Genomic DNA, 14,169 nt, shown 5'->3' with positions numbered 1-14,169 from the left:
TACCCAAGACTTGTGCGCTGTTTTGTGTTCCATCGTCACTGACTTTCAGGTATAGTCTGAGATACACCTAAGCCGGTAACTAACGTTAGTTGTTTAAGATCAACTCATAACAAAATGTGACCTGGACCATGACGCCACATATAAAAATAACAGTAAAAGCAGACCACATATGCAGACTCTAGTGTCTCGTAATGCAGAGCCACAGGTCTTTATGAAGTACTGTTTTGCTTTAGCGAATCCAGCTCGACGTGATCTTGCAAACGTTATATATTTCTTTAATTTCGTAGGTGGCTGTGGTCTGGTGCGCTGTTATTAAGGCCTATTCACCGTTGTAGATGAGATGTGGCTTGAAAATCGCGAGTATGGTGAGCTGTGTTGTTGATACATCTGCAGCCTATGAGAAGAGCGAGGCGTACATGATCACATGAAAACAACACCAGCAGAAGTAGCATGTCATGTTTTATCCTGGAAACACGATAGAGACAACACAGATAAACTAACCAATGGGGTTGAAGTCTTTATTAGAAATCATTTACATTACAAAGTAAGACATTAGTCATCGCCATATCCATCATTACATCCTGTTAACAAATAAGGGTTAGTGAATCAGCTGGTCAGAAATGTTTACCCTCCCTAGATGAGAGTTTATTCTTCATTCTCTGGGGTACAGGAGGACGTTGGCACGGGGTTAATCATCATCCTATTATTGAGAACGAGCTTGTTGATCCACACAGAATATCATCAGCTTTCAAGAATGAGCTTACACCACCGCTGTTTATAGCTCAGGTGTTGAGCTACTGGTGGCAAATGAAAACTCCAGAGAAACAGCTGACAGATGACAAAAGCAGCAAAGATGAGACGGAGAAAATGCAGGACAGGCAGACAAGACAGCAGCTAGATTTATTCTTCTTCTTCTGGATCTTTTAGACAGATGTGAGCCTCCTTTTAGGTTATGCTGTCAACTCTAAATATTCTGACCCCTTTACCCACAATATCTTTCCTGTTGAAGACGTTGTGAGCTGCCCACTGGAAAGATTCTCAGGTTTGATGAAGGTTTTACTGAGACTGACACACACGCAAACATAATGCATCTGATCGGACTTCAGAGTGAGCTGGACCGAGCGTGAGAGATGAGGTCTTCAGTGGCTTGGAAAAGTCTGGAATATCTTGTTTTTGGTCTTTTCCCTGCCCATTACCAAGTTCTCACATAACACTTTTTTTTTTACATATATATCATTAAATAAAAATGTTATATAAATCATCTACAAACCCACATTTTCTATAAATTACACAATCTGTTTAACCCAAAGGTTAAAGCAACAGCTGAATTCGCAGTAGAAAACTCAGGGAGAGAGAGAGAGAGAGAGAGAGCGACAGAGGGAGAGAGAGAGAGAGACAGAGCGAGAGAGAGAGACAGAGCGAGAGAGAAACAGAGCGAGAGACGGAGAGCGAGAGAGACAGAGCAAGAGACGGAGAGCGAGAGAGACAGAGCAAGAGACGGAGAGCGAGAGAGAGAGCAAGAGACGGAGAGCGAGAGAGACAGAGCGAGAGACGGAGAGAAAGACGGAGAGAGAGCGAAAGAGACGGAGAGAGAGCGAGAGACGGAGACAGAGCGAGACGGAGCGAGAGACGGAGAGAGAGAGACAGAGAGAGAGAGAGAGAGACAGAGAGAGAGACAGAGACAGAGAGAGACAGAGAGAGAGACAGAGAGAGAGACAGAGAGAGAGACAGAGAGAGAGACAGAGAGAGAGACAGAGAGAGAGACAGAGAGAGAGACAGAGAGAGAGACAGAGAGAGAGAGAGAGACAGAGAGAGAGACAGAGAGAGAGAGAGAGAGAGAGAGGACCTCTGCTTCCAGCATTGACAAAAAGATTGGTAGAAAAAAAAAAAACATTTTACAATATCAAACTGATTTAAAAATGTAACCAAAATAAGAGATTGAGTGAGAGTTTGTTTGTCTGACCCCACAGTGTCCAATCATAGCACGGGGGCCAGCGCAATGAAAGGCAGCCTCAGACTAGGTCGGCGTGTGTGTGTGTGTGTGTGTGTGTATAACTTCATGTGTGTGTATTGCGTGTGTAAATTAGTCGGTATCTGTGTCGTCATCACGGCCGTGTCAGCAGCTCCTGGGCCCACGTCTTAATGGCCGACGTTGTGTGTTGGAGCAGCTGCCACGTTGTGTTGGTGAAGGACACGGCGTGGCCCTGCAGACACGAGACGGACACCTCACCACTGCAGGAGGGAAAAAGAAGAAGAAATAGTTTGAGAATTTGTTCTAAAACTTAAAAAACCTTGAATGCAGCTTTTTGATTTGGATACCGGGGTCGGGATGCACCAGCTATTCATAAATCCAGTGAGTTCGTATGGAATGTTCTTCCTTATGTTCTCAGCGACTGCTGCCCTCGTTTCACAATAGTGATTCACTGAAATGGGTTGCATCATCTTTAGCTAGTAAAGACTTATTTTAATAAGGGCTCTGCAGACTTTAACATGTTGAATGTGTTGTGAATTGAATTATGCGGCTGCACTGCGATGAAACACATCAATGCTTTTGTCCATCAAATTTATAAAAAAATAAAAATAAATCTGCCTTTGATGGGTTGATAAGGGCTCAAAGGGCCATCTACTGTTATAATTAATAATAATATAAAAAAATGATACAAAACATGTTAAAAGGACGCCTCAAAGTACTGACTTGCAGGAGTCCTGTAGGTTGCTCCATGCTCGTTGTAGCAGTTCAGATATAAACGCCAGCGCTGGCAAGATGTAGTTCTGATGGAGGGAGAGGAGCAGCTGCTTTAAATACGCCAACACCTGGAATACACTGTCGGGAGTGTTGGTGTTCACCTGTGCAAAGACACACAGAGGAAATACGCTGGTCAGTGACATGAAATACAACGGCTTCCATTGATTCAAGAGGAAACGCATTCAATCTTTGTCTTGAAAAGTTAACTGGAGGAAAATGGAAGTGAGGTGAACATCAGTGTTTTAAAGCCTCACCCAGTCTATGGCCTGCGGTGTTTTTTCTTTGACCCAGAGAATAAACTGCGTGGTGTTTTCAGAGATGAAGATGGCCGCTGTTTTAGTCTTTTCCAAACCTTGGTCCATTAGTGGGCCCAAAACCCGTGCACACTCAGAGTAATAATGAGGCGTGTTCGTCTCCAACCAGCTGCAGAGGATGCAAAAACACAAAATAAAAACAAAAGTTAAATTATTAAATTGCATATACAGTAATTAAACATCCAGTGAGTTTGCAGATGTGTCCCTTAGGTCACTAGGTGCACAAAGTTAGAGTTTTACACAGTTGCATGCAGATGCCTGTTGAATATGTCAATGTGTTGTCAACCATTGTTTCCAATGTAAAGTAGTCGACTGCAATGTTACATTTTCATTCATCTTTCGTACACTTTAACTGGATTGTTCAATTTGCAAACATGACTGAATTAAGTCTTCGTATTACTATTAACTAGCAGTGTACTATTTAAAATGTATTTAAATGTTTTAACTACATCTTATGCACTCAGTGGCCACTTCATTAGGTGCAGCTGTACATCGAATGGAATCTAATACAACATCTGTCTTCAATTATACGTTTATTATTGAGGTCAGAGTTAAAGATGGTTTTGTTCTGGACTACATTATATTGCGAGGCCTTTCTAATATTTAGTCATCCCTATTTACATACATGAGGGGTCAGAATATTAGAAACACCTCCGACTATAATAATGCAGTGCAGTGTTACACTACTACTGTGACCTCAGCGCTGAAACATAATTGAATAATTAACCCCTCTATGACAGCATCAACCTGAATATTATAGGCCTCATAAAAGCAGAATTTATGGCAGAGCAGTTGTACTGGATTGCATTAGATGATACAGATGTACCTAATAAAGTGGTCACTGAGTGTCTTATATAAGTCAGTGGAGCAGAATGTGAACAAACTGCTTTGTGTACAGCAACGTTGACACGAAGTGAATCCGAAGCGTGCGTGAGATATCTTTAAGCTTTGGCTCGACTGGCCTCTAGTCAGAGATCATTTCTGAGGCCGTACCTGAAGCCCTGTTTGGAGTAGACCTGTATTTTGCTGCAGGCCTGCTGCGATACGGCTGTGACCCCCGAGTTGCGTAGATACAGGGCTGTGGTGGAATCTGAAACACAACGCACTTTGTAAGACCTCAAAAACAGAGAAAAAGAAAATAGAAAAAAACAAAGCCTTGCACGTTGTGGTATAGAACAATAAAGGGTAGAGAGGACTCGGACAGACCTGCGAAGGAGCCACGAGATCTGATGTCGTGAGCAATGAAGCCGGCGACAAACACGAGCAAAACCATGAGCAGTTTGGACCACGGGAACCCACGGCCGCGCATCTTCACCTGCAGATTCTGGACACGGAAGAGGAAACACTGACTCCTACTTCTGTGCTTGACGATCTAATTGTTCGGTACGTTCATAGCACGCATTCTAGGTTAATCCAGCTCACACAGGGACCGTTGGTCTCACCTGACACAGGCTGTTGCAGTCCTGAAGCTCCGGAGATTCCACGGTGTCTTTCATCTCCTCATTGGTCACTCTGAAAGACTGCACCGTTTCTTCAAGGTTTTTCCGGAGCTTCAGATGGAAAATAAAGCACAGCACTTAAACACGAGACTTTTTATTTATCCGTTTATTAATAAAGCTGTTGCTCTCTGTGTGTAAACATGCACTAAGTATACTATGTAGTATGCAGAAGCTGAGTTTGGTTTATGAACCGTCAGCCCTCAGGGCAGCAGTCGTACCTTTGGTGGGAGGATATTCCAGGACTTCAATAAATGCTTCAACAGCAGACTGGAGAAGAAAAGAGCAGAGCAACAGTTAGCTTCATCTATCAGTATATAACGTATCATTTTTATATACACAACTGCCTTTCACTTCAGTGAGAATGCATTTGGGACGCATGCCTTTGTCACAGAGCCTCGCTGTTTCCTTTCTACTTTTCACAATTCAAAAGAAAGAAGAAGCACATAACCCACCTGGACTGCGGTAGGTGTTTGGTATAGAGCTGCCTCCACACTCCCAGACTCTGGACATCCACACACAGACACTCCGTCATACTGCTGAGCAGCTGCAAAAATGCACACGAGAGAGGAAGAAAGACTGAGTTATGCTGCTGCACGGAGCTAAGCTACACTCAAGACCACTGAAGCAGCAGTATCATGTAGAAAAGATCTGTTTAAATTGTGTGTTTCTTACCTCTCTCTTCATGTCCTCTGGACAGTGCGGTGTGGCTCTGGACAGAAATGATGGCAGGTATGTGTGTAATGTGCTCTCGGGTTTGGCTCCAAATGCAAGGACCTTCAGCCGAGGGTACAGACGCCTCAGCTGCTCCTGAAGACTGAACACAAACAAAATGTCTCATTTTAGTACTTTTTATAAAGCAAAGAGTCAATGTAAAAAGAATACTGCACTGAGCTGTCGTCTATGTGTTCAAACGTGCACGGGAGAAATGCTTTTACTATTGAAATGTGTCAATGTGACAGCAATATATCATTTACTAATTCTTCATTCTTTTATGAAGATGTCAGCTGTTTCCAACTTTTTACTTTTTTTCCAACAACCAAAACTCCTCTTATTAAAAATGTCCCAGTACTAAAAAAAAGAGGCATTTCCAATAATCTTCTTAAATGAATTCAGTCCACATGTAAATCAACCACAGTCACTTATTGTGATTGTTTGATTAAGTGTAATCTGGGCTTAAACATTGACAGCCATCCATGCGCTACACTCACTTCTCTCTCCACTGTGTGTATTCATGCTGTGTGCTGGGGATATTCATCAATGAGCACTTGTCATGAGTTGGGTTTCAGTGTTTGCATTATGCTACATTTACCTTGATGTCAGGGCGTTCTTGGGCATGAAAGCAAAATCTAACAAAGGAAAGAACTCTTTAGGACCCATGATGCCAAATCCCTTTGTCAGGTTTGCATGAAGTCTGGGAAAAGAAGAACACGAACAGAGTCAGAATAAAGTTTCATTTTGTCCAACATTAAAAAAAAAGAAAAAAAAGAAATTCACATATTTCTGAGGAGGACTTACAGGAGAAGTCTCTCCAGATATGCAATGGCATATGAAGACAAGGCCTTCACTCCCAGCACAGGCAGCATGATACCCAGCCACACTGAAACACAAACACAGACCTTCGTTAACATGAAAGGAACTTGTAGTTCTGACATTAAGTGTGTCAACAGTCGGCCTTTTCAGCTTCCAATTTTTTTTAAAAAGCCCAGAGCAACTGCAGAAGCAAAACATGGCTTTTTTTCTTGCACACTTAATACTTATTTAAGTGACACAGTAAAAAAAAGTCGAGCTCTGCAGGCATTTCTTCTTCACTGTTTTATATCATAAGTCTGTTAAGAACTAAGAATTTTAAATGCACTCAGATGTCATTTTGTTCTCGTGACTTTCGCGGTTTCAATTTTAGTTTAGAAGTTTAGTCGATAACCTTATTTTGCAGGTTCTTATGCAATCTTTGAAGAACATTCAACCGAACATCCACCTCACAGCCTCAACAATTAGCAGGCAGCAGACAGTGTTTAAGCTCACAGATGGCCGTCGCTGGACGTGTTGCTGCTCTACTGTGCACTGTTGCTTCATTAACCCCCAACCCAGAAAGTGTGTCAGCACATTTTGTTGGGCAAGGGGGAGAAAGTGGAGACAGACTGGAACTAACACAGTGCAGAGGAAGATAAAAAAAAAACTGTGTGTACATGTTCTAAGTAATGTGTCGTGAGTGTATGCATTGTGTGTTTCACTGTGTACTACCTTTTAGTCCCTGGCTGAGGTCATAAAATCCAGCTTGGCCAAGAGCCCACATGATGGTCAAACACTTCACTGGACGATTCTGAACGGATCGCAGTAACTCCAGATACTAGAGGAGACGAACAGGAGGAAGGGTATTACAACAATGTTGTAGGAAGGTTATTGCAAAAAGACAAATCCTCAGTATGTCGGACGAATTTTTGGAAAATAAAGCAATTGCATAACTAGTATTGTTACACATTTTAAGTACATTTGGAGCAGACAAGGGCTGTGATCTGCAGGACTCAAGGACACTCACACACTCACACACTCACACACTCACTTCTGGCAGGTTTTGGGTGGCTATCCTGGGTTTGTCCTGCAGGATTGCCTGGATGCAAACTCTGTAGCCATGCAGAGGTTCTCCTGGAGACGGTGAGAAAGAGGCAGACACAGATTAACACTCGCTTCAATGCACAGGAAAGCAAACCCGTTTCCCGTGTCCCATGCAGACTCATTAGAATAAACCGCCCACCATCCGAGTATCTCCACCCACGGCTTGAGAACTACCTGAAAATACGGTGCGCCATATTTACCCGACTGTCTGTCCATCTCCCTGAGCATAGTGTAAACACAGTGGTCGAAGAAATCCGGCAGAGCATCACTGCAGCGTCCGATGAGGCCTTTGATCACTCCCTTCAGCTCTTTCCCTGAAAGGCAGTATGGGTAGTCTGGGGACAAAACCACAGAAAAAGAACATGAAAATAAGTCCGTGCCCTGCAGACACTTTTAATACCCGACAGTTTGTTTCCTTCATACAAATAAAAAGATATTCACCGACCGTGAGCATAGCTGCTGAGTGTGGGCTCGGTCTCTGGCGCAGTCAGATTGAGGTTGAGGTATCCTGCCAGGTCTTTGACCCACACAGACGGGTTTTCTGGGAACAGGGTCTGACTGCGAGCCAGCTGCTGCTTCAGGTCCCCGACATCCAACTGGGAAAAAAAGGGAACAAGACAGAAGGAGGATGTACGATCAGAAACAACGCGTCCATTATGTGAAGAGGAGGCCTTGGTTTCAGCATGTGATAAGTTTGCTTTGAAGACGCCACAATGCAGCATTGTTTATCTGTGTGCTTGTATGAAGAGGTTTAAAAGATCTTAGAGGTTTTGCAAAGCCCATTGCATTTATTTTTTCTGTCTAGTCACTGACCAAGATGAGCCAAATGATCGCACCACTATTGCCTGATAAGAAGAGAGAAAACAGAAGTGCAATACTCACAGTTTTGAAGGCTTCCTCGAGGGTCTTTTGAGTTGCGGGGGGTACCGTGCTGCTGGAGTTCGATTTCTTGGATGGTTTACTTGACGAGGGCTTCTTGTTTTCGGACTCGGCCGGCGGTGGAACCTGCTCCTTGTTCTGTTTCTTTCCCATCTTCTCAAAGTTGTCGTACAGAGTCTCCGACATCACCTGGGGTGCTGAAAGGAAACAAGGCAGCGGTGCGTTTAGATAAGAGCGTCTGTACTTTTCAAACTTCTTTGGTCTCCTACAACACTTTCTTAGATCAACCCCTTGTTGTAACTGTACAAGCTAATCCATGAGACCTTGGCATTCCCCTCCCCTCAGTCAGCGTTTCCTCCCGCCCTCCATGACTTGCACAATAGGCTCGGTTATTATCCAAGAAAATGTTCATGTAACACCCATTACACTCCACAGAGGAGAGAGTTAAGCACCGGCAGCATTTCAAGTGTTACACGTTCGGACCCAATTTGTAACGAAACTGGGTCCACTCTAACTGAGTTCATATTAAACCAGTTGACCAGTTTTGAAGGTCAATATACCTCGTATACTGAGGTAGCAACACCCAGATATTTTAGGCCTGTTTACTGCTACTAAACAGCAAAATAATCCTGCTTAAGTATCTGGTATTCCCCAGAACCTTTATACTTTTATTCCAAGCATGTAAAAGCCTCTGACTTCTACTTCCCTGTTTGTAGCCCTCAGACCAAAGCTCATTCTTTCCTAAATCAAAAAAAAAAAAAAAGAAGCCAAAATATGTTCCTTTATTTGCGTTAATGTCCTCTTACTTATACGTTTGTTGAGGAATATTTTCAGCCGTGGATTAATACTTCAGACAGCATCAGACATCATGGCTGGTTTTGGCCCTTTAAAAAGTATGTTTTCAAAATAAGACTGAATCATGGAAACTCATGCTGTTATTATGAAAACTATTTCAGAATAAGCTCTAAGCTTAACTAATGCAGCAAAGACATCTTCAGTATTTAACTCAATACGACTGTTAGACCCCGCCCACACACTTGAGTCTTTGTTGACAGAGGTCACCAGTTGCTCACTGATCATTCAGTCATACATGTTGCTGACGAACCTCAGTCTATATCTGGTCAGCGTGTGTGTGTGTGTAAGTACAAGACAGGACTCGTTCCATCACATACCGGATTCAGTTCCCGGTCAATCAGGATGATTCTTCACTTCTCTGAACTGAAGTCAGTCGTCGTCTCTGTGAAGCTTAGTCAGCATTACCAGAGCTCAACAGTGACGAAAGTACCGAAAGACTGACAAATGAGGTAATCTGACCAGGTGTTCGTGTCTATAAATACGAAACAAATATCCATACGTGTCGGGAAGTCGGTCGCTTCCAGCAGCAGCATGAGGACACATCTACTGCGTGCAGTAACATGGCACCAACTAGTGAGGCCACTTGAGTGATGGCGAAAGGAACGGTTGAAATATGGAAATGGCAGCTTTAAACAAATGTGCTATGACACAAGTGTACGACGTATGAACCGACACTTGTTTGAGGACAGGACTAGAGATGACACAAACCACCATAATGAATACCATTCTATTCATTCTCTCTCCTTTAAATTCAGACACAGCGCAGTGTTTTTGTTTTACAAGGCACTTTGAAATTCTTTAAATCACTTGTAAAGTTCTCGGTGGTTCGGCTCCACGATTGCGGTACAACAACAATGGTTAACAAAGGTTTTGAGCTTGAGCTTGTAAAATCAATATGTTGACAATTTCCATGAAAGTATACCGATGAGCATGACGCAAAATCAGATAAGGTTTCCAGTTTTTACATGCTCCGGTCCACAGTGAGTAATCTGTACCAAATTCTCCACTCCACCTCAAGCAAACTTTGGAAAAAAAAAAGAAAGAAGAGGACCCGTGTCGAGCACTTGGCACCGTCACTTGTTTACCGTGGTACTTTTTTAAATGAAGAAACCGATGGTCCTACTCCTAATTAAACAGGACAACAGGAGCCAAGACGGCGTTTCCAAGAATCTAAATTAAAGAAAATCACTCAAACAAAACCACTTGTTGATTAGCCACCAGTTCTTGTAAATATCAAACACCCCCCCGAGACAAAGAGAGGAGTGTCTTCTCGCATTCCAGAAGTGGCTAAATTATCGTGATTGTATTCTAATGCGTCTCTATTCTGTTTGGGATCTTCTTCGTACTCTGCAATTAAACATTTCACTTCACTGTTGATTATCCATTCACGGGAAACATGTCAACTTTGTTCCCGTTTAGGTGGCTGCTAGCACGCAGATGTTACACTTTGTGAATATTAATTTAGGCAATATTTGTCTTGTGGAGGTTGCAACTCATATTCTTTCCTACCTACTGTCTCAGTGAAAACCTTTAACACACAGTACATCTACAGTCTCTGAAGTATTACTACTTGAGTCACAAAGTGTAATGAACACCTACATCGTCTCCACACTACATTGTACAACAAATGTTTCATGAACACTTACTGAAAGGAAGTTGTCATGGAGGTGTGTCGTCCTCTACTGGATCAGGGAACCGTTCATGTCTACTGTATAGTGTGTAGTGAACAAGTGACTTCGGACTCAGCAGAGGGTCGTGGTGGGTTTTGGTAACATGAGCAGTTGCACCCAACGTGGCCCTCCTACAGGGTGGGAGGACTGGGAATGGATTGTCACACCAGCAGAAGAATATCTGACAGGATGCTTCACATGTATGGAGCAAACCATTCTCAGTCCACGAACGCACAACAGCAAGGCATTTTTATTTAATTTTTTTTAATTAAAAAATTAAAATTAAAACCATTCTCAGTCCACGAACGCACAACAGCAAGGCATGTCTTGCTTATCCAATCACATTTCTTTCTCCATGTATGCGGTCATAACGGAGCCACTGCCAACTTTTATCTGCCGTTATTAAGACATGAATTGTGTCGTAAAAAGGTTATGCTGGTATTTACTTTAAGTAGAGATACTGATATCTAATGTCAATACAGATATCAACTTGTTCTATAAATTCTATCAGATTTGAGTTTGCAATTTGTAGAGACCATAAAATAAACTAAGTGGATAAATTTGAGGTACCCTGAAGATATCTGGCATCTAAATCAGTCCAATAACATGTTGGACTTGACATAATCTCCTCTGTTAAAAGAAGAGAACATGTCATTTGAAACAAGTTCACTATATATAGATATATATAATATCAACTGTCTTAAATGTGACCGTCTCATGGTGAAGATGTCTGTAACATGCAATCACACATGAAGCTATTTGAGAAGAAATATCTTGGCTCAATGACAAATAATAAGTCAAGTAAGATCAGGTAATATATTTCTAACATTTTTCTTTTAATGTGTTTTCTTGTGAAGAAACCACCCACTAAAGATTTGGGAACCTGTGACAGATACACAACAGACACAAAAGCCTCAAGCCGTCCATAATTATTAGCCTGGTAAAGCCGGAGCCCCCTTTCAGAGGAAATGTATGAGCCTGATTACACTATGCCAGTAGCAGTTAGATGACTTAAAATACTTCACATAAAGTACTTTAGTGGTGAGAGAGTTCGTACACTGTGCTCAGACTCGGCGATAATAAAACAGCTGTGTTGAGGCTGAAAACCTGTGTAGGTCTACCTTTTTTTTTATCCCCACACAGAAACAAATGTATCTGGAATCGATTATAGAATTGGTATATATAAAATCTTAGTAAATCTGATCCCCAGTTCTTTTTGGACAAAACCTTGACACAGTCACGGTCTGTGACCAGACAGACTTTGGACCGGCTGATTCGCTGATAAAACTGGTGCAGAAACAAAATGCGGTGACCGAGTGAGATCTGAAGTTGCGGTAGATCAGAGTAGTTGATGTTGTTAGGTTTACTGAATGTAGAGTATGATTAATATAAAAACAAACAATCCATCAAATGTTTGTAGTTATGTTCTACTACATTGGGTCAATGAGGAATCCTCACACAGTAAACTGTCAAAGTTAATAAGGTTACTGCTCTGTTTGAACCTAGATTTTAGCACATAATCCAGTCTACAAGATATTATACAGCAATAATCCATGACACAGAGAGCTGATCATCACACCCATCATCAGCTGATATCGTGCTTAGTTTGTCGTGGTAAATCGGCTTAATTTGATTTACACATAGTGAGCCTGGGACTTTGGGGACCCCTGGAGTTCTGGGACTCCAAGTCAGTTGCCCACTTTAGCCAGTTGGTAATCCAGCACTGATCCCTGATCTAGACCAGTCAGCAGGATGAGCAGATGTTCTAGTTTCACTTTGACCTACATACTGTATATCATTCTTTTTCGAAAGGCTAAATGATCCTCTTGAACGGCAGGTGTCTAGACTTCTAACAAATGTTACTCAAAAAGGAGCAAGTAGCACATCTGTTTTTGGATTACTTTATTACACATATAGTGCACTAATCCTAAGGGACCAGTAAATGTCCCATGGCCCATCATCATAATGAAGATTCGCGTCACCTAGTCCAACGGTGTGGCTCATTTATGCATCAGGCTGTGGTCACACAAACAACAAGCTACTTAAATCATAAGATGTTCCATTTGTTGACAACTATAAACATATAGAATATTGCCAAAACGAGCACACAGCTGCTAGCACATGCTTCAGAGGTGCAGCTCCTCAGTGATGACGTTGCCAGTGTTGACACTGCTTTAAAGCCTGCTAGCCAGCTAACGCTAGCACAAGCTAGCAGTTTATTGTAGTGGAGTATCTCTAGCAGGAGAGCCATTTAGCATTTATTTTTTTTAATTAATGTGTCGGCAGAGAGGCTAAATAATAGCCATTCACACGAACTAGTAAAGCACGGGGCAGCCAAAATAAATGCCGTAAGACTTAGCGTTAGCGTCACTGCGCGATGCTAGGCTACATCGGCTAGCTTGTCAAATCAGATGACAGCTACAACGCTAAGCCGCTCTCTCCATTTCCAGTAAGTTACTGCCATAACCGTCAAGACCCTGACAAGTTAATATGTAAAGAGTGAGCTAAGCTCGTTGACATAGCCACACACGTAGCCCCATCCTCCTCCTTTCATTTAAACGTGTACAGTGAGGTAAATGGGTCACGGAGCAGGAGCCATGTTCACTCACGTCTGGACGGCTGGTTAGATTCTCCCAGAGCTTTCCTTCCTCCGGGTTTCTTGTCAGACGAGGTCTTGCCTCCTCCTGCGCTGCTATTCTTCTTCCCTTTCTTAACTACCTCCCATTTACCTGCTGCATTATTACTTGAAGCCATGTCTCTGGTCCAGATTGTTATATATATATATATATATATGTCGACTTCCTGCCTCCTGCTTCCCTGTTGAATGAAACGGGGCTCTGAACGTTAAACCGTCCGCGTGCCACGTCTCTTTGTCGGCATGACGTCAGAGTGACGCGTTTGGACCGTAACATTCAAGTTCATACACGTCTACGTTTTTATTAACACATAACCCAAAGTAACAGTCAATATAAGCTTTTCATATGTCAATGTAAAATAAATGTACGTGCTTTAAAAACACAGTGATGGGAGAAGTATTCTGATCCTCTATTTAATTAAAAGTTGCATACTAATGCAAAACCTTGGGATATGCAAGTTGTAGTTTCAGCAAAATTCACTTGAAGTACTCATTCTGCACCCTGTCAAGGTGATGTTTTCGGATTAATATTACTGCTGCATTAAAGTTTATGTTGCATTTTACTGCTGTAAATGTTTAGGTTCTAATTCTTCAGTAATCAAATAAAAAATCACCAAATATGGACATTAAGCGTATGATACGCTCCGCTCACTTTGTAAGCGGAGCGTATCAATATTATTATTATTATTATTATGACAAATTGTGATCTGAGAAATAACTAAAGACAAATGTTGCATTTAATGGAAATATTCAAGTAAAGTACAAGTACCTCGAACGCCCACTCAAGTTAAGTACAGTGCTTGAGTAAATGTACTTCATTATATTTCACCACTGGTGACAGGTGAAATATTAATCACAGTTCTGTCTAAACATTTTGTTTAAAAATGGTGTCCGCTTGCAAGTTTTAACCAGTATTTATCAGTAAACACTCACATATCTTCACAGCCAAATCTATCTG

The 14,169-nt window shown here is 42.0% G+C and overlaps 1 protein-coding gene across 3 annotated transcripts; it reads right to left on the bottom strand.

Moving 5' to 3' along the window:
* Nucleotides 1-504: 504 nt before the first annotated feature.
* tmem214 (transmembrane protein 214) lies at nt 505-13,425 on the bottom strand. 3 transcript variants are annotated; one of them, XM_076084216.1, is made up of 18 exons: nt 9,224-13,174; nt 8,858-8,935; nt 8,055-8,248; nt 7,618-7,768; nt 7,373-7,507; nt 7,120-7,202; nt 6,801-6,906; nt 6,075-6,156; nt 5,869-5,970; nt 5,232-5,373; nt 5,012-5,103; nt 4,778-4,826; nt 4,503-4,610; nt 4,267-4,384; nt 4,054-4,150; nt 3,001-3,169; nt 2,696-2,847; nt 505-2,232 (listed from the first exon to the last, which is right to left on the bottom strand). In XM_076084216.1, the coding sequence occupies exons 3-18, from the start codon at nt 8,235-8,237 to the stop codon at nt 2,106-2,108; spliced, it is 1,896 nt and encodes a 631-aa protein (XP_075940331.1). In that variant the 5' UTR covers nt 8,238-8,248; nt 8,858-8,935; nt 9,224-13,174; the 3' UTR covers nt 505-2,105. The 3 variants fall into 3 exon arrangements, with proteins under 3 accessions (XP_075940331.1, XP_075940329.1, XP_075940330.1); XM_076084214.1 differs by lacking the exons at nt 8,858-8,935; nt 9,224-13,174 and adding an exon at nt 13,186-13,425; XM_076084215.1 differs by lacking the exon at nt 8,858-8,935.
* Between the last annotated feature and the right edge of the window lie 744 nt (nt 13,426-14,169).

The sequence above is a fragment of the Anarhichas minor genome, unplaced genomic scaffold (assembly GCF_050575085.1).
Source record: "Anarhichas minor isolate MPS153535 unplaced genomic scaffold, ASM5057508v1 ptg000136l, whole genome shotgun sequence".
Lineage (NCBI taxonomy): Eukaryota > Metazoa > Chordata > Actinopteri > Perciformes > Anarhichadidae > Anarhichas > Anarhichas minor.
The sequence above is the reverse complement of the archived record's forward strand: the minus strand, read 5'-3'. Positions and strand labels throughout refer to the sequence as shown.

Bases quoted from the DNA above. Each gene is read 5' to 3' on its own strand.
- tmem214 (XM_076084214.1), bottom strand. From the start codon at position 13,330: ATGGCTTCAAGTAATAATGCAGCAGGTAAATGGGAGGTAGTTAAGAAA. The intron at 8,249-13,185 runs GTGAGTGAACAT...GTTTCCTTTCAG, and splicing joins ATCTAACCAGCCGTCCAGAC to CACCCCAGGTGATGTCGGAG. The intron at 4,611-4,777 runs GTACGACTGCTG...TTCCATCTGAAG, and splicing joins GGAATATCCTCCCACCAAAG to CTCCGGAAAAACCTTGAAGA.